This window comes from Crotalus tigris, unplaced genomic scaffold (genome assembly GCF_016545835.1).
Source record: "Crotalus tigris isolate CLP2741 ecotype Arizona unplaced genomic scaffold, ASM1654583v1 scf7180000017987.690289119674:8195010, whole genome shotgun sequence".
Taxonomy (NCBI): Eukaryota; Metazoa; Chordata; class Lepidosauria; order Squamata; family Viperidae; genus Crotalus; species Crotalus tigris.
The window spans coordinates 363,411-387,150 of record NW_024096758.1 but is presented as its reverse complement, the minus strand read 5'-3'; the positions used below and the strand labels follow the sequence as shown (position 1 = coordinate 387,150).

General features: G+C 35.4%; 1 protein-coding gene across 1 annotated transcript in view; it reads right to left on the bottom strand.

Moving 5' to 3' along the window:
* TBC1D22A (TBC1 domain family member 22A) overlaps positions 1-23,740 on the bottom strand; it is a 128,102-nt gene that overhangs the window by 10,491 nt on the left and 93,871 nt on the right. The window contains exon 12 of the mRNA XM_039345917.1: positions 20,330-20,425. Within this exon, the coding sequence (XP_039201851.1) occupies positions 20,330-20,425 (96 nt within the window). The remainder of the gene's footprint in view (positions 1-20,329; positions 20,426-23,740) is intronic.

Below are 23,740 nucleotides of genomic sequence, written 5' to 3'. Positions count from 1 at the left end.
AAAACAACTAAAAATAATTTGAGTAGGGAAAAAAGTTATTCTGAAATTCACAAATAGATCATAGATCTGACTACAGCAGACATGTCAAACTCACGACGTCACGCAACGTCGTGAGATGTATCGGGATAGTTTTGCCATTGCTGGCAATGGGGTGGGCGTGGCTTCCGGATGATGCGTCTGGCCCACGGGCCAGCATTTTGACACCCCTGGACTACAGTATCTGACTCTGAACATGAACTAGAATGCAAACATGATCTAGAACAGGGGTAGGGAACCTCGGCTCTTTTATGACTTGTGGACTTCAATACCTAGAATTTCTAACCAGCCATGCTGACTCAGGAATTTTGGGAGTTGAAGTCCACAAGTCATAAAAGAGCCAAGGTTCCCTACCCCTGATCTAGAAGTTAATTAGAATGTACTTAGAATTTAGAGTGGGAAGGGACCTTAGAGACCTTCTAGTCAACTCTCTGCTCCAGCAGGAGACCCTATGCCATTCCAGACAAATGGTTGTCTAGAACTTATATCATTCCGAACAAATGGCTGTCCAATTTCTCTTTGAAAACCTCCGGTGATGAAGCAGCCATACCTTCTGGAGCAAAGCTGTTCCACTGATTGTTCTTATTGTCAGGAAATTTCTTCTTAGTTCTAGGTTGGATCTCTCTTTGATAATCTTTTGTCCCCCTCTTCTGTGTGACAGCCCCTCAAATATGGGAAGACTGCTAGCATGTCATCCCCAGTCCTTCTCTTTCTTAGGCTAGGCATATCCAGTTCCTGCAACTGTCCATCATATGATTTAACCTGCAGTCCCCTAATCATCTTTGTTGCTCTTCTCTGCACTCTTTCTAGAGTCTCAAATACTTAATGGTATCATGGTAACCAGCACTGGATACAGAATTCCAGTGCAGTATAAAGCAGTACTAACACTTCATATGATCTTAATAGAATCTAATACTTAGAACTGCATTGGCTTTTTTGGCAGTTGCAGCACACTGCTGGCTCATATTTCAGTGATTGTTTACTAGGACATCTAGATCCCTCTCACAGTATCTGCTATGCAGATTTTACAGTGTGGATAATGCTTTGTTGAAATGGAGAAGGCTGAGATGCAGTACTTCCACAATCTGGAATGTGCTAGGACCACATATTGGAATTTCAAGCCACACACAATGAACTATACCTTCCTTACTTCAAAGATTCAGCTTTGAGAATGCAACCTTTAAAAATCAAATTACAACAGCTGAGTCATAATTTATTTCAGGAATTCATGCTTTTGGAGAACTTTTAAACTTTTAAATTTATTAAATCCACCTATACTATATTTTGGGTAGTTAATATGTTTTACCCCATCTTAAAAGCATTAAATTAAGAAAAAACGAAAAGATGAGAAACAATACATTAAATGATTCATTCCATTTATTGCACAGATCCAGTGGTGGGATTGAAATATGTGAACAACCAGTTCTCTGTGTGGATGCTACTTCCGGAAGTCCATTCTGTGCCTGGGGAACAAAAAATTAGCTACCGGTTCTGCCAAAGTGTGCGAACTGGCTGAATCCCACAACTGCACAGATTTTATACATGTGGGTATCTGCTAGACACAACAATAGAGTGTGTGCAATCTAAGAAACATCCTATATACATGGGCTTCTGAATCATTAGAAAGTATACAGACTAGGCTTAAAATAAAGAAGCACAACAATTCTTCAATTTGTGTGTGTGTGTGTGTGTTTTTTTAAAGGTATGAATGAATTCCTTCAGGATTGCCAGAGCCAACTTAAAAATAACCAACAAGAGCTCCAGACAGCAATACAGTACACAGGGATTCCAAAAGTAACACAAAAGTGATATTTACACACTACAACTGCAGAGGGAACTGGATTGTCAGTTTTACAGGTATCCCCTTGTCATCTGTTGATACACTTTACAAGCTGCCATTTTACATGTAGCCAATTTAGCTGCAATATAGATAGTAACAGACTATCTTACCAAAAAATTTTGGGTTTTTTTTTTAAACTTAGAAGGAATGCTATTCTTGGTCGCTTAGACAGTTTTTTAAGGAGATATATAGAGATCCTTAAAAGTTGTGAACTTGACTGAATTTTCAATATTTCTGCATAAATATGACTTAAAACAAGATCTGTTCTTCACACATCTTAAAACTAGCCAAAGAGAACCAAATTAAACAAGTCAAAATTATTCTTGTTCGTTTATTTATTAAGGAAAATGATCCAAAGCTACATATCTGTATTTAGCAAAAGTATCCAAACTTCTAAGACTATCAGTGTTCACAAGATCATTATCAGAGAATGCTCAACATCTATGGTATACATTGCTACATAAATATGCAGCTTTGGATCAACTATGTAGGTTGGATTAAATCATTAAATGCAAAAAGATTGAAAATTCAAAAGGGCTCACAAACCCTCTATTTATATGAACCCAATAAATGTCATGTATAGTGACCTCTGAAGGGATATTCATGTTCCTTGGAAGGGATTAAGAGAAATAATTCTCCCTGCCAAGAGCATATGGGAAGCATTAGCTTAAGAAAAAGCTCTATGATGGTCAGGAATTCAAAAGTTAAGTATTTATCTGGCTGGCAATATAAATTTAGTCTCCAGGAACAAATGTCAGCTCATTTTACCATTCAAGGTTTAGGATTTGCTGACTAGCTTGAAAAAAAGCTTATGGAGAGCAAAAGCTCTGAGAAGAGGTTTTAAACTGGCAGTTGACCCAAAGAATTCTTTTTTTCAGAGCAAATGAAATTTGTCATTTACTGAAGTGGTGACAAAGGGATGGCAAATATTTTGTATCCATTATTACTATGTAAATTATTCAGGTATATTGCATCTGCTTATATTCTGTCCCTAATATATAAATTTCCAAGATCAGACAATTTCTATCTGAACTATTTCCTTGAGGATTCACAACCCTTTACCATTTATGCAGTAGCCAAATTCTGTGTTGCCATAATGAAAATAAGAGATATTAATTGATTACAGGAATAATCACTTCTGTTTTATCACTTTAGATTCAATACATATTAGCTGTCTTGCTTATAGATAATATATATTTTATTTCATAAACTGTAATATTTTAGATTTACACTTGCACAAGTAACTAATCCACCATTATAATAGTAAATGTGTTATTGATTGTGTTATTTATGTATCTTATTCATCTACAGGTAGTCCTCGATTTATGACCACAACTGAGTCCAAAATTTATATTGCTAAGCAAAACATTTGTTAGTGAGTTTGGGCCCATTTTATGACTTTTCTTGCCACATTTGTTAAATGAATCATTGCAATTGTTAAGTTAGTAATATGGTTAAGTGAATCTAGTTTCCCCATTGATTTTGCTTATCCAAAGGTCGCAAAGGGGGATCATGTGCCCCACCCAGACACTGCCACCTCATTAAAGATGAGACAATTACCAAGAGTCTGACTTTTGATCACATGACCACGGGAATGATTCAACAGTTACAAGTACGAAAAATGATCATAAGTCACTTTTTTAGTGCCTTCAAACAGTCACTAAATGAATAGTTGTAAGTCAAGGACTACCTGTACTTGAATTTTACTTGGTGCTGCATTTCAAAAAAAAAAAAAAAACTTTTAGCTCCTCATCAACTGAATAAACAGTATTTTATCATTTCAGGTACTTTATTAAAAGCATCTCAAGAGGAATGTTACCAATTTTGCCCTCAGAAGTTCTACTTTTATTTCATTTTTGTCTTAAAGATCTCCCCCACCAAGACAATCCCAGAGGACATCTCCATTCATTATGTAGTAGATCTCCTGGAATGGATGACATCATAAACAAGCAAATATTTGAATAAAGTAGATTGGTCAAAATGAAATCAAGTAAGTAAGTAAGCAATGTAAGACACTTTTAACAGTGTGGTTCATCTTGGAATGAAGTGATTCATTGCTTTCTGGAGACAAAATCTGCCAGCACAGAGGGAAAAGCAACATGTATTTGCAAAGACTGCAAAAAAACATGATAGTATGTCTGCATCATCATCAGACCATGAATCCAGTTCATTTAGGATAGCTGGAATCCTTCCAAATATAACACCAGTTCATTTATTTCAGCAGGTTCCCTGATGATAGGATTGCAGTACAGGTTGGCAGAGCAAAATTGTTCTCCTGCTGAGTCATGCTGATAATTCATGTTGTTATTCTTCTACATTTATATTGTTATCACATTACTGGATGATGGGAGTTCTGTTGTGATCAAAGCAAGTGAAGAAAAGTGGGAGATAAACTACATGTCAGAACAAATAGTGCTTGCTTCCTTATATCCTAGCTTAAGATTTCAATTAGGTATGGTTCTATCAAGAAAAAATATTATAGGTTTAATATATTTCTCTCAAGGATTTTATTATGGTTTCATAGCCTTTCTATCTCTACACATGAAGCCATAAGTTATTATTCTTGCTAACATTATATTAGACTTTATAGAATTACAGTAGTGGCCAAAATTGTGGAAATCTTTTGGGAATAGTGTATTTTTGAGGTTTGATGGCTAATAACACCACTTTTTGGGGGGGAGTAATACCATAAAATTATATATCAATGGAAAGATAATTTAATCAAGAATGTAATGCAACAAAGTTTGTTCAATTATATGTACTGTATTCTATGAAAACTTATAGCCAAATAACCAAAAAAAGGAAGCACAACTTGCTTAGGTTGATATAAGATAGCCTTCCTTCATCTGATTGTAGCCAATGAGCATGAGTGTTTAGAGAGCCAATCAGGTGTCATCTTGTTTTGGCATGAGCCAATCAGATCACAGTAGGATTCAGTTATTGATGTCATGTATTGAAGCTGAGAGGAGGACATTTGTCAGTGTGTTATGTGATCACTATCAAGTTGGTTGGGGTTTTTTTTTTGTGTTCTTTCATTTAGTGAGCTTGTAAAACGTAATAAAATTAAAGTAATGGTGTGAAGAGTTGACTGGTTGCCTAGAAAGCAATGTAAAATAGTATTATTAAGTGAACAAGGCTACAGTTATAAAGAATTAGAAGAAAAATTGGTGGAAACTTAACCAAAGGTGGTATTTCTACTGTACACTTTTCCCAAAAGGTTTCCACAATTTTGGCTACTACTGTATATAAAAGTAAAGATGTTTTGTTTCATGTTTTACAGCCTTTCTTAATTATTTTAAATGGCTCTTCATAACTTTTTGTGTAGCTGTATTAAAGTGGCTTCAAAATAATTTCCATGAACCTGATATTCTTCATTCATTTATCAGGAATACAGCAAAGAGAATTGGATGTAGAGATTGACAACAGGCATTCTACAATCTCTAGAAACTGAAATCCTGTTGGTGGTGCTGGGGCCTCAAGAAATGTTAGAAATAGTAAAGATGGATTCAAAATCATTAACATCTGAATAGCATGAAATATGATGGACAAAAATAATATGGCTGTTAGCTGTAGCTTAAATATTAATAGTAAGCTGAGGTATAACCTATGGTTGCTAAATAACTAAAACAATCCATGTAATTGTATTCAATGGATTTCTTTTAATTAATGCTAATGTTAATTAAATAATTAATGCTAGGGTTCACATTAAATAATTTCAGATTATTGAAGCTATTTTCCAATTAGACCCTTATTTATGCTAGCTTGTAACTTGCCCTCAAATATTAGTACAAATGACTTGCTCCCTTAACAAACAGAGAAGTATGATCCTATTTTATTTTCCTAGTTTAATTTGAAAAATATTTTATTACTGGCTTAGCTTATCACAAATTTACATATAGTTTATTTGATTGCTTAATTTTTTTTAAAATTATCTTGGGATTAAATTATTTTTTATATTCTGTCTCTATAAAGATATTTAAAAAGTGTCCCTTCTTCCCTTTTGGAAAGAAAATCAATAAGGAACAGTGATCAAAACTGCAATTGAATAGGAATACAACTATGTTCACCAATCCTGAAACATTCACTGAGATTCTACAGTAGTTCTATAATGATTCCATTCAATCACAAAACAATTCAGAGATAAATAAATCTTCAACTGATATATATCAATTATACATCTCTATTTTTTTCAGTAAAGAGAAACAAAAGTCTTTTTAACGATGAAGGCATACAGCAGCCATTAAACGTTTTGCATATCAGTGCTTATTATGGATGTGATGAAAGCATAGATTATAACACAAGAGAATAAGTGTAACTCATGATTGAAATGTTTGGGTTCTTGGTATTTTCTTCTTGTTAAGCATTTCATGACCAAATTGTCAAACAATGTATCTAGTTTTGTCATGAAAAGTTTGTAAAAAGTAAACCAAAGTGAGCAAACACCCACAAAATGTGGATTCTAGCATGAGAAAATCACAACTACCGTATATGCCGGCGTATAAGACGACTTCCGGAAGCGCTAAACTCGGCGCCAAAGACGGGGGTCGTCTTATACGCCGAGTCGTCTTATACGCCGGAAATACTGGTAGTTTCCGGCGTATAAGATGACGTTCTAGGGATGCGGCTTGGCGATAAAGACGGGGGTCGTCTTATACACCGGGTCGCCTAATACGCTGGCATATACGGTATTTAAAAATAGCTGGCAAGAAGTTCTGAAAGGATGACCCATTTATTTCACCGGGAATGATGTAACAGTCTAACTAAAAACATATAGACATATACAAAACAGCAAGAAAAAAGAGAGTCAGAAATTATTATCGGTATGATCTACCCTTTAAAAAGTGTAACAAAAATAAAAAAAAGTTGTATCAGTCAAAAATTAATCTATGCCTGATCCACATGCTTGTCAACTGAAGAAATATATTATAGGGAAACAACAGCCACAAAACAGACTACACAGTCTTGAGACTTTAATTATTCTTAGTTTACAACAAGGAATCTTGCTCAGAAGTTAAAGATAGGTGTACATTTTATTGACCTTTCCTTTTTATTTATTTATATACAGGAGAACCTCAAGGCTTAGTAGGGACTAGAAAAACATTCTGAACCATTCTGAAAAAGGAAAAAAAAACAACTTTGAAAGAAAAATGTTTTAAAAATCTCACATTTAGAAAATACAATAAAACAGTTTGATTAGTTTTAGATAAGTATTATTTCTTGATAGAACTTAACTTGCTAGAAAATACTAGGACTTAGAACATATACAAATGTACTGAACTGTCAAGGGACAAAAAAGCTAAAAGGAGGCAGGAGCCATCCTTGATAATAAAATAAATTTGTATTCAATCAGTATGTGAAAGATTCTGCTTTAACAATTATTATTCCATTATTTGGATATTTGGAAACAAAACAAACTGGGATAACTGAATTAAACTTTGTTCCCATTAATTCATAATAATGAATGTTGTCTGAATTTATTTTATCAGAATTATTATTAAAATCAGCAATCTTGCCTAGTTTAGGTGATTATTGCATTCTTGCATCATTTTCCTGTAATATTTACAGTATGCTGAAATGCTCAAAGAACTAGAAAATCCATCTAACGTAGCTGTAGGTATCAATTTTCACTTCTACAATAGAAATTCTCTTTTGCTCTTCAAATCTGCTCTTAAATCTCCTTTACTCTCTGAACCAAGTTTTAATAACAAGCGAGGGAATGTAAGAGGAGGCTGAATCTGTTCCTCCAGTGGTTTTTATTGAATTGGCTGATGGAGGTTTTACCCCAAAAGTTTTAAAAGATTGCCAGTTAAAGTAGTAACTCTTTAGGGACTTCCGGTGGTCAAAGCGGTGGAGATGGCGGCTACTTTGTAGCCGTCCTCCTGAGAAGGTGTCAGATCCGCGGAGCACAGCGTTTATCAGCTGGCCCGCGGCTCGCAATCCCCTTCCCGGGCGAAGGGAAGGGGTAGAGATCGCATGAATAGAGGTAGAACCTCTTAACTCTCCCTGGATTTTTATTTTTAGGGGGGTAGAAAGAGGGTTCCCTCGGAGTTCATTGCCTTCTCCGCCTCTCAGCTGTCTTTGTTTCTTCGGAAACAAAGCGAGACGCCGCTACCATCTCCGTACTTAAAGAAACCGTGAGTAATCTTAAACCGGACAGAACTGTTTAAAGGATTTTATTTATAGTTTAGCTTTATTTTATTTTTTTTAGTTTATTTAGTTTATTTAGTATCTGCTGATTTTTTTTTTTATTTTTTTGAGCTTTCTCTTTTTTTTTTTTTTGGGCGGAAAAGTGAGAGTGAAAGTAAAATGGCGTTTTGAAAGTTTTTTTTTCCTTTAAAAGACGGATCGGCTGAATTGTTGTTTAATATTGCTTTTTTTTTACTTTTTTTACTTTTTTATTCTTGGGGACTTTTAGATTGATCTTATCTTATTCTATTTTATCTTATTTTTAATTTTTTTTTGGATTACTTATTTTTATTGGTATTTTTAAGAAGAAAGGAAGATAAATTAAAATGGCTTCAAAACGACAACCAGCTACTGCAGCTTCTAAAGTAACTTCTTCTCCTGCTACTTCTACTGTGCAACAACAACTTAAAATAATACCCTCAGTGCAGCAACCTAAATCTACTCCACCTTCACCTCCCCCATCTGGCACATCAGCACAAGACATTAAAGAAATAATGGTAAGTGCTGTCTCACAGTTTAGGGAGGAAATGAAACAACTTTTGGATCAGAATAAATCTGAAACTAAGGAGGAAATGAAGAAAGAGATGAAGGAGCTTTTAGAACAGAATAATGCTATTTTGAGGGATGATATACTTCTAGCTCTATCTGGAATGGCCTCAGTGGTTGTGAAGCTGGACTCCAGAGTAGAGGAAATTGAAGAAACAGTTGAACTTTTGGATTATAAATTTCAAGATATGGAGAAAAAAGTGGAGACTTCACAAGATGATATTCTTATGTTCCAGTATAGACAGATGGAATATGCTTTGAGAATAAGGGGTCTGAAAGAAGATAAAACTCAAGATTTGATGGAAATGGTGATTAATGACTTGGCTGTTATTTTGAATATTGATAAAGAAGAGTTACGTGGGGATGTGGAAAGAATTTATAGAGTTAATTCTTGGATTGCAAAACAGAGGAATTTGCCTAGAGATGTGGTGATATATTTTGCTAAGAAGTCTTTGCGAAATCAGATTCTACAAACTTTTTATAATAAAAGATTTCAGATTGCTGCCCAAGATATTATTATTTTAAAGGAAATTCCACCTAAAATTTTAAGAAGCAGAAAAGATTTTGCTTTTTTAGTAAATGAACTTAAAGCAAGACAAATGCCATTTAGATGGGAGATTCCGATGGGCATTGTTTTGAGCCATGCGGGGACACGTTATAGACTTAATACAGTTGCTAAAGCTAAGGAATTTTATAAAACGGTCCTGGGAGCAGGCTCTCCTTTGCCCATGATGCATAAAGTCTTGAGTGACAAAGAGATGGAACAGAAATCTGAAGGTACAGGGATGATGACTGCTGGACAGGTGGTATGGATGTCTCAACCAGAGGTTAAAGAACAGAGAATGACCCGTGCAGCACATAAACGTAAAGAAAAAGAACAACAGAAAAAAGAAAAAGAAAAAGAAATTGAAGAATCTACTCAGCAAATTGCTTCAGTGCCGGTGGGAGGAGCAAGACCCAAAAGCTCTGCTACATATTCATCAGCAGCAGAATTTGAGCGGATCTTCTCCAGGCTGAAGGCCAAGGGAGATGGCAAAGCTCCTGTCCTGGAATGTTAATGGATTAAACATTCCTCAAAAGAGAAAAAAAATTTACCACTATTTGAAACAACACAACAATGATATTATTTGCTTGCAAGAAACTCATATTACAGCTAAAGATCAAAAATATTTAAATAATCCTCGCTTGGGATCTCATTTTGTATCTCTCGCCCCTGGGAAGAAAGGGGGTGTGGTAATCTATGTTAAACAGAATTTATCTGCTACCTTGTTAGAATCAGATCCTTATGGAAGATATGTTATGCTTGAACTTGGTTTATATGGCAAGAAAATTCTTATTGTGGGGTTGTATGCACCAAACCAGCAACAGGAGCAATTTTATAGGTTACTACATCAGAAAATAACTTTGTTGGACTATAGATCCGTGATTTTAATGGGAGACTGGAATGGTGTCTTAGATATACAAATGGACAAAAAAGGCTCTTCTACCTTTTTTAAACAGGCTAAATTACCTAAAGCCTTTTTTGACATGAAAGAAGATTGGGAATTGAGAGACTATTGGCGTGAACGTAATCAAGAAGAAAAGGATTTTACGTTTTTCTCAGATAGACACCAATCTTTCTCAAGAATTGATTTCTTTTTGATCACAACAGATTTATACAACAGGGTGAAGAATGTAAAAATTTTTCCTAGGACATTGTCCGATCATAGTCCAGTTTGGATGGAACTGTTTGTAGAGAAGGAAGATAGGAGATCCTGGAGGGTGAATGAGAATTTATTTAAACAAGAAAAAAATGTTCATAAATTAAAGGAATGTTTAAAGGAATATTTTACTTTAAATATGAACAAGGGAACATCAATGTCAATGGTCTGGGATGCAAGTAAAGCTTTTATGCGTGGTATTTTGATAAAAATGAATAATTTGCATAGACAGAAACAGATTCAGAAACGGAAAGACTTGGAAGAGGAGATTAAATTAAAAGAGAAACTTTTAATTTCAAATCCCTTAGATGAAAAGGTTAAAGGAGCTTTAAAATTGTTAAAAACACAATTTAACATGCTGATGGCTGATCAAGCTGCAACTAATTTGCTATTTATGAAACAAAATACATTTTGTAATGCTAATAAACCAGGGAGATGGTTGGCTTATCAGTTAAGAAAAAAACAGAAACAGAGGAATATAGATAAAATAAATTATAATGGTAAATTGGTTTATCAGAAAGAATTGATTAAGAAATCTTTTTTAGAATACTATCAAAAATTATATAAGGGTACCAATATTCAAATTACAGATATAAATAATTATTTAGGCAAAGTCAACTTTCCTAAATTAACAGAAGATCAGGAAAAAAAGATTAACGGTTTAATTACTAAGGAAGAAATTGTTACAGCTATTAAACAATTGAAATTGGGCAAAGCGCCGGGTACGGATGGGTTGACATCTATTTATTATAAAGCTTTAGTAGAAGAGATGATTCAACCGTTGTGTGAACTGTTTAATAATTTATTACAGGGGTTAGAGATCCCTCCATCCTGGCGTAATGCATTTATATCATTGATTCCAAAAGATAGTCAAGATCTTACTTTGCCTAAAAATTATAGGCCTATATCTCTTTTAAATGTGGATTATAAAATTTTTGCAAAAATTTTAGCTAACAGGCTTATGGGGATCTTGCAGCAGTTTATACATAGGGATCAATCGGGTTTTATAACTGGAAGGTATATGAAGAATAACGTTAGACAAATTATTAATTTATTAGAGTATTTAGAAAAGAATAACCAAGTCTCTGCAGGCTTGATATTTTTGGATGCTGAAAAAGCCTTTGATCAAGTGAATTGGCAGTTTATGCTGTGTTTAATCAAGGAGATGAATTTTGGACAAAATATATTACAAGTATTATCCAATATATATCAAAAACAGACTGCTCAAATTATTGTAAATGGGGGTTTGTCAGAGGCTTTTGTAATAGAAAAAGGAACAAGACAGGGATGCCCGTTGTCTCCGTTATTGTTTGTTTTAACACTGGAAATTTTGTTGATTAAAATTCGGGAGTCTCAAGAAATAAAAGGAATAGAAATTAATAAAAAAGAATATAAATTAAGAGCCTTTGCAGATGACTTGGTTGTTACTTTGTCTCAACCTGTTTCTTCGGTGGTGAAATTATTACAATTGATTCAACAATATGGACGTGTTTCTGGCTTTAAAATTAATAATAATAAGACCAAAATATTAGCTAAAAACATGACTAATGGTGATAAACAGGCTCTAGTTAACTTAACAGACTTTGAAATTGTTGATAAGGTAAAATATTTGGGGGTTACATTATCTGCTTCTAATGTAAAATTGTATAAAAATAATTATGAAAAGCTGTGGATGGAGGTACAGAAGGATTTAAAAAACTGGAATAATTTACAGTTATCCCTTATGGGCAGAATTGCAGTTATTAAAATGAATGTCCTGCCAAAGTTTATTTTTTTGTTCCAAATGTTACCTATCTTAAAGAACGAACGTAATTTAGATGAATGGCAAAAAGGTATTAATAAATTTGTTTGGGCAGGGAAAAAACCAAGGGTGAAACTTAAAATAATGCAAGATTTTCGTGAGAGAGGTGGACTCAAGGTACCAAATATGAAATTGTATTATGATGCTGTAGTATTGACATTGATTAGCGATTGGGTGAATTTAACAAATACAGAAATACTTCATTTGGAAGGCTGGGACCTATTTTTTGGATGGCATGCCTATTTAATATTTAATAAAAAAGTGGATTGGGTTTTTAAGTCTCATATTATAAGAAACTCTTTGCTAAGAGTGTGGAGAAAGTATTATAAAAGTGACTTCAAAATACCATTATGGGCTATACCTCGGCATGCCATAGAAGGTATAAGGAAAGGGGTAAATATGGACAAGGTCTCTTACGTACAGTTATTAAGATGGGATGGCCAAGACTGGCAGTTAAAATCTTTGGAAGAATTAACACATGAAAACTTAACTTATTCATGGTTCCAATATAGACAAATAGTGGATAGATGGAAGATGGATTGTAAAATGGGCTGGCTTAGAGAAGATGGAATTTTTTTAAAACAAGTAAGAGATCAAAGGCCAACCCATATTAAGAGAGTTTATGGGGTTTTAGTGGAATTAGATTCAGAACTTGAACTAGTTAAAGATTGTATGATTAAATGGGCACAGAATATTGGTGAAACGATTTCAATGGATACTTGGGAACTTATTTGGATAAGAAATGTTAAATTCACACAAGCGCAAAATTTAAGAGAGAATTTTTATAAGATGTTTTATAGATGGCACCTTGACCCAAAGAAAATGTCCATTATGTACCCTAATCTACAGCCGAAATGCTGGAGATGTGGATATTTGGATGCTACCTATTACCATATTTGGTGGACGTGTAAGCATATAAAAGCTTTTTGGATTAAGATATGGTGGAATATTCAAAGAATTTTTAAAAGGAGGGTAAAATTTACTCCGCAATTATTTTTACTAGGTATTGTTATTGACTGTGATGCTAAGGAGGTTATATTGATGTTAAATTTGATTACAGCCGCTAGGTTGTTAATAGGACAATATTGGAAGAAGGAATCTTTGCCTACTTTACAAGAATGGTTTCATAAAGTTTCGTATTTGGCAGAAATGGCAAAGATTTCGGCTTTCTTAAAGGAGCAATCTCAAGAAAAATTTTTTGCGGTATGGGAAAAATGGATAAATTTTATACAACATAATTTGGATATGGAAAAATATTATTTAGCCTTTTTATAATTTGTAATGATTGTTTTTTCTTTCTTTCTTTCTTCTTTTTCTTTTTTATATATATACATTTTTAATGTATTATTATTCATATATTTTTTTTTTTTTTATATATATATATGCTTTATTTTTCGTCTACTTTCTTCTTTCTTCTTTCTCTCTCTCTCTTCTCTTTTTATTTTTTATTTTTTTTCTTTTTTAGTATATATTATTCATTTTAAAGTTTATGTTATGTATATTATTTCTATATATATTATTACTGTGATTTTTATTATTATTATTAATTATTTTATAAATTGCAAATGTTATTTTTAAAATATTTGTTAAATAATCCTATATTCAGTTCTGGGAAGTCGGGGGGGGGGTGGGGTGGTTGGGGAGGGGGGGGTGGATTTTTATTTGTAAAACTTTTGAAAAATTTCAATAAAAAAAAAAAAAAAAAAAAAGTAGTAACTCTTTTGATATAAAAATATTTCACAAAAGTCATAAGAGTCATCATCCATTGATTAGACTGAATTTAGAGTTAAAAACACCTTATGCAATAGCTAAGTAAATATAGACAAATTAGGAAAAAGGCATTCTAACTAAATGAGTAAAATTGACTTGGATTCTGATGTCTGGCACAAAAATAAAATGGAACTGAGAGAGCAAAATAGGAAAAGAAGACACCACATCAGTTCAGAACAAATGTCAAAGTAAAGATCTCAAAAAAGTGTGTCATGTTTATTTTTTTATAATTAAGAAGAATATACTATTGAATACAGTTGTATTTGTCATGATTCTATATTACATGATATTATGACAAATAAGTTACACTGTTATTAAAGAAGTAGAGAGATAACTTCTTTTCAAGAGAGTTGGAGGAAGCATTACCAAACTCAGTGTACTGTATTTTTTCATGACATTATTATCATTATCATTATGCCTTAGTAGTGGGATTTCATAAGGGATCTAGAAAATTTCCTTTTTGATTTCCTCTACCTTGTCATCAGTTATTTTGTCACAGCAAATTGTTTAAGGAAGGAAAAAAATGAAATATCTGCATAATACTTTCCAGTGGATAGTCCTTGCAGCCTTATGCCTTGAAGCATCTGAGACTCCAGTGTTTTGCAGCTGTTATGCTGTGAAACATTCAACCTTCCAATATTATTACAATATTCAGATGAATGCAAAAAAGGCATCTTATTTATTTATATTCAGTAATGTACAAGTGTCATCACAATCATATAAGTGTAGATACTCACAAAAGAAAACCTTTCCATTTGTAAGAACACAGAAAAAGGGTATTTTCAGGCAATTCCAATTCTTAACTCCCTAATTATGACTTATAAACTTCAAGACTACATGCAAGAGCTATGGGTTCAGTCCCAACTGATTAACTTTACTGAGTACCTGTGGACTTATTACTATTCCTAGGTCAGTGATGGCGAACCTTTTAGAGACTGAGTGCCCAAAATGCAACCCAAAACCCACTTATGCATCGTCGGGTGCCGGGTCGGTGTGGCCCATTGGCTGGGCATGGCTGCAGTGGTAACAGCAGACTGGGTGGGACTAAAAAGTTCAATCAATCAATTCCAACTTTGCAAGATTTTTTTTCCCGTGAGAAGTTGAAATTGACTGATTGAACTTTTTTTTTTTTTTTTTGCACACGGTGGTGGAGGCCTAAAGCGAAAAGGTTTTATAAAACCCAGCTGAAGGCCTAGGACTGGGGGCAACGGCGCGTGTGCCCACAGAGAGGGCTCTGAGTGCCGCCTCTGGCACCCGTGCCATAGGTTCGCCACCACTGGCCTAGATCAGTGATTCTCAACCTTTCTAATGCCGTGACCCCATAATACAGTTCCCCATGTTGTGGTGACCTCCAAGTGGGTGTGGCCACCAATAAGAGGGAGTAGGACAGCTAGGGAAAAGGGAAAAAAATGGCGGACAGCATAGTTTGGTGACCCCCGTGAAATGGTCATTCGACCCCAAATGGGGTCCCGACCCACAGGTTGAGAACCACTGGCCTAGATGATCCTCTCTTGCAAGGTTCCTGAAGGCTGCAATTGATGGGGAAGCTATGTACGTAGCCTTCAGGATTTGTGAAGAATAGCATTATGTCTAAAAAAAAAAAAAAAATCACATATATTTTAACTTTAAAAAAAACCTTTATGAACAAAATTGCTAATCATTATCCAAGCCTTCAGCAAATCATATAATCTTTTTGCCAGTAAAGGATCTTGCAAAGGAAAAAAAAAAACACCAGAGTTTGCAACGCACAATAAAACAAGGTAGGCCTGTGGATAATGTAACAAATGTGATACCTACAAACAACAAACTATTTTTAACAAAAGCAGTTTTAAAAAAAGATAACATTCCTGAGCCTTCCAAATTATTAGAGTTGTAACAATTTTATTTGCTAACAGTCATATGCTGATGGATGGAAAGATAATAAAACAATTTGGCATTTCATACTATAGCACAATTGATCACCAAGGAATTGTATGTGGGCTTTCAACAAAAAGATTCTAGATATAGATGCAAAGCTTGCTTTCCTCTTTCTTTTCTAAGAGAATTATATCACCTTTCACTTGAGAAAAATATAAATGACCCAAATGCCTCGTTCTGTTGTAAATGCGTACAAATGACAAATGTGAATCAGAAAAATTTAGCAGCAGCTATATATACCAAAACAGATTCTAAGATCAAAACACACTACAACTACTCCTTGTTTAGCAACCACAATTTAGACAAGCAACTTGGTTGTTAAGCGAAGCATTCACGAAGTAAAATGGCAACTGTGCTTATGATCTCACTTCAGCTTTCCTTTGGTTTATAAACCTGCAAAATGTGGTCATAAATGTGGGCAATGGTCACAAACTTACTTTTTTGTCACTGCTATAATTGCAAATGGTTGCTTAATGAGGCAGTCGCTAAACAAGGGCACTGGTATATTCTTTGTGGATCTTCTTGTAACCTTACATCTTACTCCTAGATATCTATTTGGCTTCATTTTACCTTATGAACCTTTAGCCTACCTTAGTTCATTCAAATACCACAAACAAAACTTTGAGCAAATACAATCATGTAAGGGACATTAACTCATTATTAAACAAGTCTCAATTAAGAAACAGCTCTAATAGCAGCAAATCCTTTTGGCTAGCATGAATTTAATTACACATATTCTCATTTCAAACATCCAGAAAGCATTCCTGAGGCAAATTCCAAGAGCTGATCAATGACACGGCAAAGTTAATAGCACTGACCTAATCATATTAAAATATTGGACTTTCAAAGGGCATTCTATGGGATCTGCATTTTATTGTACTGCTGAATACTGCAGAAAGGTAGGATTACATACCAAGTGTACACTTTATGGGATTAAAATGTGAGGATCACAAACACAGTCAAACAGAGTGGGGTTGAAAATAAAATCTTTGCATATAGCAGTGTTAGCAGAATGATCTGAACGCCCTGAGGTGAATATTAGGTTATATAACTTTTCTCCTTTTCAATCCCTTTAAGTTTTTTTTCAAGCCACCTTTTGACCCTAAAACTGCTATAATTGCAGCTCTTTAGAGGCAAAGTAAAGTAATACGTTGGCGATATGCTTCTTGGGTTGCTATGTTACAGTGATTATCCAATTAGCTACCTGCCTGAAGTGAATAATAATGGCAGCATTTAAACAAATCGATAAAATACATCCAATCAGTCCTTGGCAGGCCTTTTGGTGTATTTTAGAAATGCACCAGCTTAGAATATAAGCAGTCAAAAATATGCTTCTGCAGTTTCATAATGAACTTTTACACTGCAAATGCTGACACATAAAACAATCTTTTAAATGAGCCCATTTAATTGGTCTAGAAAGAGAATTCTAGTTTCTGAAAGGGTAGATAGTATAAAGTTAATATAATAAAATGTTAATGCTGGCTTTGCATCTTCCCTGAAGGCAACTTTAAGCCACAAAAGGCAACAGTTCACTTACAGCAGTCACATATATTTCACAAAGTTGCCAGTTAGTTTTTTTTAAAAACATTTTTCTATCAAGAACTTTAGAACTAATTGTGCTCAACAGCTACATGGGTCAACCATGACATCTGCACCCTGACAGACCATTGAAGCTACTGCTAATGATGGAAAAATACATTATAAACTAAACAGCTTCATCACATCCTTCACCAATTTGAATTGCTATCTGGATTCCAAACTCTTCATATTCATGTCACGATGTTTAGCTTGCTCTTCTCTTATTCTTAGAGCACCAACTTCTGATATTAAGGATAGATGAAGAATTTAAAATGCAGTGTTGGAATTAACGTTTGGCATTGTGAAAACACAGGTGAGAGAGTAAACCTAGGTGGCCATAGTGATGGCTCCACGGTGACAATTAGAAGTTTCTGTTGAGTTGAGTGAGAGGTTGAGCATTTGCATGAAAGCCAGCAAGGAACAATGAAGGCACACACACCCCAGACCCCATTGCTAGCAGAACTGGTCCAGCACCATTGCCCTGCATTGATCCCACCTCTTTCCCTTTCATAGGGTTTCCTCTCCGCCAGTGTCCCATGAGGATGGGAAAGCAAAGCCATCACAACTTTGCTCTCACAATTCACAAGAATGTTTGGAAAACAACTGGCTCAGCTCATCAGCACAGTTTTAAATTAGGAATGGAAAGGGAGGGTGACCAATCTTTAAGGCCAAACCCCAAGCATAAACTCCAACGCAAAAGATCAAACAACGAGGAAGGGAGTGTTGAGAAGGAAGGGGGACTCAGATATAAATCAGGAGATGTAGGAAGCAAACAGGGAAGACCTAGTACATGAGAGCAGGTATGATATTGTATCATTTCCAAAATTTGGTGGGATGGAACCCTTGATTGGAACTTATTGCTAGAAGATATAAATCATTCAAAAGAAATCGACCCAACAAAAGAGGAGGACGGGTTGCACTGTAAGTAAGGAATCACTATATGTCTACAGAAATACACAATGCCAGGGATGAAAGCCTTCTTGAATGCATTTGGGTGAATATTAGACAAAAAAGAAATGACATTGCTATAGGTATATACTACAGCCCCTCCCCCCCAACCAGGCAGAGGAAATAGGTGAACTATTTGCTATTCAGTTAAATAAGGGGTGCAGGAAACACACCACTGTAGTAATGGGGGCCTTTAACTATCCTGACATCAACTTTGGGACAAAATCTGCACCAGGCTCCTGTTGTGCCTAGCTGACAACTTTGTCAACCAAAAGGCAGAGGAGGGAAATAAGGGATCAGCTATACTGGACTTAATTTTTACTAACAGGGATCAAATGATACAAGGGGTGGAAGTTGCGGGAACCTTATGAGAGATTGACCATGTCACACTATGACATGGTCATAGTATTCAACATAATGCAGGCAGAGGCCATTGAACAAAGTCAAACTAGTGTTTTAGACCAGGGCTTTTCAATCTTTTCATCCATTGTACCACTTTTAGGGTATAGCAATATCCGAGTACCACCAGTTGCCTAGCAAGGTGCCAAAAACTTGATGACCAAAAAAAAAAAAAAGGAAAAAAGTGATGAAGTACAGGTAGTCCTTGACTTACAACAGTTCGATTAGTGATTGTTCGAAGTTACAATGGCACTGAAAAAGTGCCCCCCAAGCCACAGCCAAGCAAGACACATGCCTGTCCGAGGTTTTCATTGTTGTGAGCATTTCTGTTGAGAATTGGCAGCAGGGGTGGGGTGGGGGGTGTTTGGTTTTTATTCCCCCCATCTGCTGGATGGTTGCAGCAGGTTTTGGTCACTTCACATGACCCTGGGACACTGTGACCGTCATAAATATGAATCAGTTGCCAAGCATCTGAATGTAAATCACAAGACCCTTGAAATGCTGCAACATTCCAGCTGATCAGCGCTTCTTCTGGGCTCAGCAGAAGTGCCAGGATCAGCGCTGAGCTCCAGCTGGAGCCTGGCGCTGATCCTGATGCTTCCACTGAGCCCTGACAGCCCTGAAGAAGCGCTGATCCTGGCGCTTCTGCTGAGCCCTGACAGCCCTGCAGCTCCAGCCATCTCTCGCTCGGGCTTGTGCGGTGCTGCCTCCAGTTCAGCTCATTCCCCTCCCCCGCTACCACTTTTCTAGGATGATCGCGTACCACCTGCCAGGTGCCAATGTACCACAGGTGGTACCCATACCACTGGTTGAAAAGCCCTGATCTAGATTTTAAGAGAGCTGACTTCGACAAACTAAGACAGAAATTAGGAAGGATTCCATAGATGGAAATTCTAAAGGGAAAAACAACTCAAGTTGCTTGGGAAGTTCTGAAAAACAAGATTATTAAAACAATCAAACACAGTATCACAGAGAAAGAAAAAAAGAGACCCCAAATGAAACCAGCATGGTTGAACAAAGAACTCTCTGACAAACCGAGAGACAAAAAGAACAAGTATAAAATAGAAAGTAGCTATTTCAAAATTATATTTCTCCTTATGTACATGGAAAAATGGATACTTTGGGAAAATAAAAACAAGCATTCTCTGCCTACAAAGGGCACATCACTCTCTGGGCTCCATTTAAACATGATTAGATATTTTTCCTTTATCTTCCCATATGGCCAGGTTAATTAGTTTTTACCAATTATCAAAACTGTTTTCCTTCTGATTAATTTGTTTTCAACATGAAAGTTGCTATGCTGGAATTGTATCAAATGAAGTTTGCCTACTCCTGGTAGCCGGATTTTTTATTTTTTATTTTTGGGTCAAACCATCTTGATGTTGCCCCATCCAAAACAAGGAGATGGACAAATGGAAAAATATTCAGCTGCAATTCTGTACTTTCCTTTCATTTTAAATTCAGCAAGAGAAATACGGAAAAACATCCAAATGTATCCAAGGCTGTTGAAACCCAGTAAAAAGTGAAAGTCTTCTGCTACTAATGAAGGTATTTTTTTAAAAAATAAAATATCATTTTTAATAAAAATAAAAATAATGTTTTACTTACTTGGAAGTCTTTTTCTTCAAGGATTTCTTTTTTCCATCTGACAAGGAAGGCAGCACAGACATATAGGTGGAAGTGGGAAAAACCTTCTGGTTCAGACTGTTAAAAGAAAGCATAAATACATTCAACATAAAAATACGTTTGAGTAGATAACTCAATACTGTTCAGAAAGTCTTTTTGTTGTTTTCCTCATTTTTAAAATGTAATTTGTCATAATTAATTAGCAAATCAGATTTCAAATAAAAGTTTTTTTCATTTGTGTAGAGAAAATAGGAGTAAATAAAACAATACTACCCAAGAATATGCAAGTATATAAAAAGCATAATATCTGCCAATAAACTTTGTTGTTGAACATCAAAAAAAACCATCTGGCTTCAACTGCTGTCATTGTTCTTCATGAGCAAGTTTCGTTAGGGGCGAGTCAATGGCCTTCACTAGTTCTTCCTTAGTTTTGATGACTTCTGAAGCAATACATTGTTCTATACCATTTGCTCTATTTTGCACTGCATTTTGGCTGCATTCTTCCCTGGTAAGAAAAACTACATAATGTAGTTTGGGGAGGAGATATCTTAGAAGATATCTTAGACATCCTATCAACACAAGCTTGCTGGGAAAGATCATTACAGTTTCTAGAATTGGGAGTGATCAATATGACAATACGTTCATAATGTCCAGGAAATTGTATATCAGAAGAATATACTCTTCTAGAGTAAAAAAGGGCATGTCTTATCCAGAAGTCACATCTCATAAACAACTCAAAATGAAAAAAAGTTCTAAAAGAGTTCCTAATGATTAATCAGAATCACTACTATTGTTGCAGGAGGAAGATGGGGAATAAAAAAAGACTGCTCGTGGGATCTGCCTCTTTGCAAGAACGTTAACTATTTTGGACTTTTCTGTAAAACACAGTAAGTACAGAAGTCTTCATTTCAGCCAAAGAGATCTGAGGCTGTCTGGGTCTAAATTTAATTCCTCCTTAAACCTAACCATTGTCTGAGTCTGACAGTTCATACAACACAATTCCTATCCCAATGTCTGACCCAGTTATAACATGCCATCTGTAGATGACCCAATTCAAATGGAACCTAACACCTCTCCAGAGTATAAGGCAAAGACTTTGGGAAGAATTAGGCCATAGCTAAAGGGATTGCAGGAAAACAGATAATAAACTATCCAAACCATAGAGAAACAGACTTTTTAATTACTGTTACACCCAACAAAACTGACAGGAGATTCAGAGCAAAAGAAAAGCAAAATTTTTGGAATTTCAAGGTGACTACGTAAGATGGCTTAAAATGGATTTTTGATCTGATCTAGTAAATCTTTTAAATTCTTGGGAGCAAGAAAAAGAAACCCTTCTTTTCAGTCTTAATCCAACACCATCTGGCAACAGTAAAGGAAACTGAGCAAAACTTCATGAGAAACTTTGAATAATCCTGTATGCAAAGGCCTAAATACCATTCTCTATACAAACTGTATCAAAGTTTTTTTTTCCTCTAAGAAAGGAAAATAAAATTGCAAACTATGCCAAAGATCTAAATTTATTCTTGATATTTTCTGTTTTCACATTGTTTTTCAGTACCGTTTGCCTAGGCTCTTTTAAATTAAATCAAATAGGCTTAAGCATTCAGTTCATTAAAGGAAAATGCATATTCCCTTTAGATCTGAGAATTCATCATAGTTCAGAGATAAAACTAGGGTATAAAGCATTTCAAATGGATAGTCTTGGACAGTTTTGGAAATTGAGCAAAGCACCTAATGCATAATTGCCTTTCCTAACACCTGCTACCTATTATAACTTTCCATTTGCAGCCCTTGAAGTTACAAGCAGATTCATCTTTAAATGTATAAAATGGCAGGCCAATAGCTAAACGCTGCTTAGAAATCAAATATAAACAATGACCTTGATTTAAATATTTTAGCAAAAGATCTTAAAAACAGATGTACAGCCTTCCAGAAGACTTATTCTGAACATATTAGGCGTGACTCTGAGTGCATCACCACAGAACCATCTGTCATTATCGATAAAAATCATTTAGACGGTTAACACTACAAATATCGCATTGCCTTGCGAAAAGTTTATCGCTCCCCGGGATGAAATCGAACCCATTATTTCAGACTTTGCCCTCAAAAATCTCATGAATTAGTCATGAATCTAACTTGAGAGACAGAAGGAAGTATAGTAGAACATATTATGTTATTACATTGCACCCACCACTTCAAAAGGAAATGTTATTATGAGGCTTAATGTTATATTGGTTCATAATTGCAATAAAACCTACTGCTATACCAAAAATTTGCAGACTAGTTTAAAGGGTCAATTCCCAATCGCAGTAAAACATATACATTGATTTTCTCTCTTCTAGAAAAATAAAATTTCAGATTCCAATACAAACACCTTAACAACAAATATTATTCTGATTCATTTCTAGAATTCTTCATGCATTGTGCTACTAAAGTCTAACTATACTTCCTTGGAATAATAGGAGTTGTTTAGGTAGCTTGAAGTAGTTGTAGGGGAAGTTGTCTGAAGACTTCCTGTTTTGAAATTAGTTTAGGTGAGTGGGTTACAAAAAGAAATAGTGCAAAGGAAATAGTAAAATGGGTTTTAGGGGGAAGGTACCAATTAGCTCTCCCTTTTCATGGGCTATCCAATTCTGCCCATGCACTCTCTCCAATCATATCTCAGACCCTTTGCTGGTATGTTGACTTCCAACTGTGCAATTGTGTCACCTGGAGAAAAAAGATATCAGAACTGCAGATGAAAAAAACCCTCTTGTGCTTAGGAGCTACAAGGAAGTGAATAGGAAGCACAAGAAAGGATTGAGGAGTCCTCTCTACTGTATTTTGAACCAGTCAAACATTTCCTAAAGCAGTGGTTCTCAACCTGTGGGTCGGGACCCCATTTGGGGTCAAACAACCATTTCACGGGGGTCGCCAAACAACGCAGTCCGCCATTTTTTTCCCCTTTTCCTTAGCTGTGCTACTCCCTTTTATTCTATTGGCTTTTGAAAGCCAATAGAATAGACTCTCTTGAATAGAGTCTAATTCTATTGGCTTTCAAAAGCCAATAGGAATTGTCCAGCTGTCTCTGCCCTGCTGAGCCTGCCAAAAGTCCCATTCTGCAAACGGTGCTGCACCAGTTGAGTAGTCCTCGACTTACGACCGGTTGAGTAGTCCTCGACTTATGACCGGTTGGGGGTCGCGGCATTAAAAAAGTTGAGAACCACTGTCCTAAAGGAATAAAGATCTAGAAGTTGTGATAGAAGACTCCAGCAGTTCTTTTCAAGAAAAACAAAAGTCCATTGTTTCAAAAGCTGATAGCCCCCATCTTTTAGGCTTCAACTCTAGAACCATAGTGAAAATTTGCTATGATCAAGGATGACTAAGTTGCAGCAGATAGTAGGTTATCTA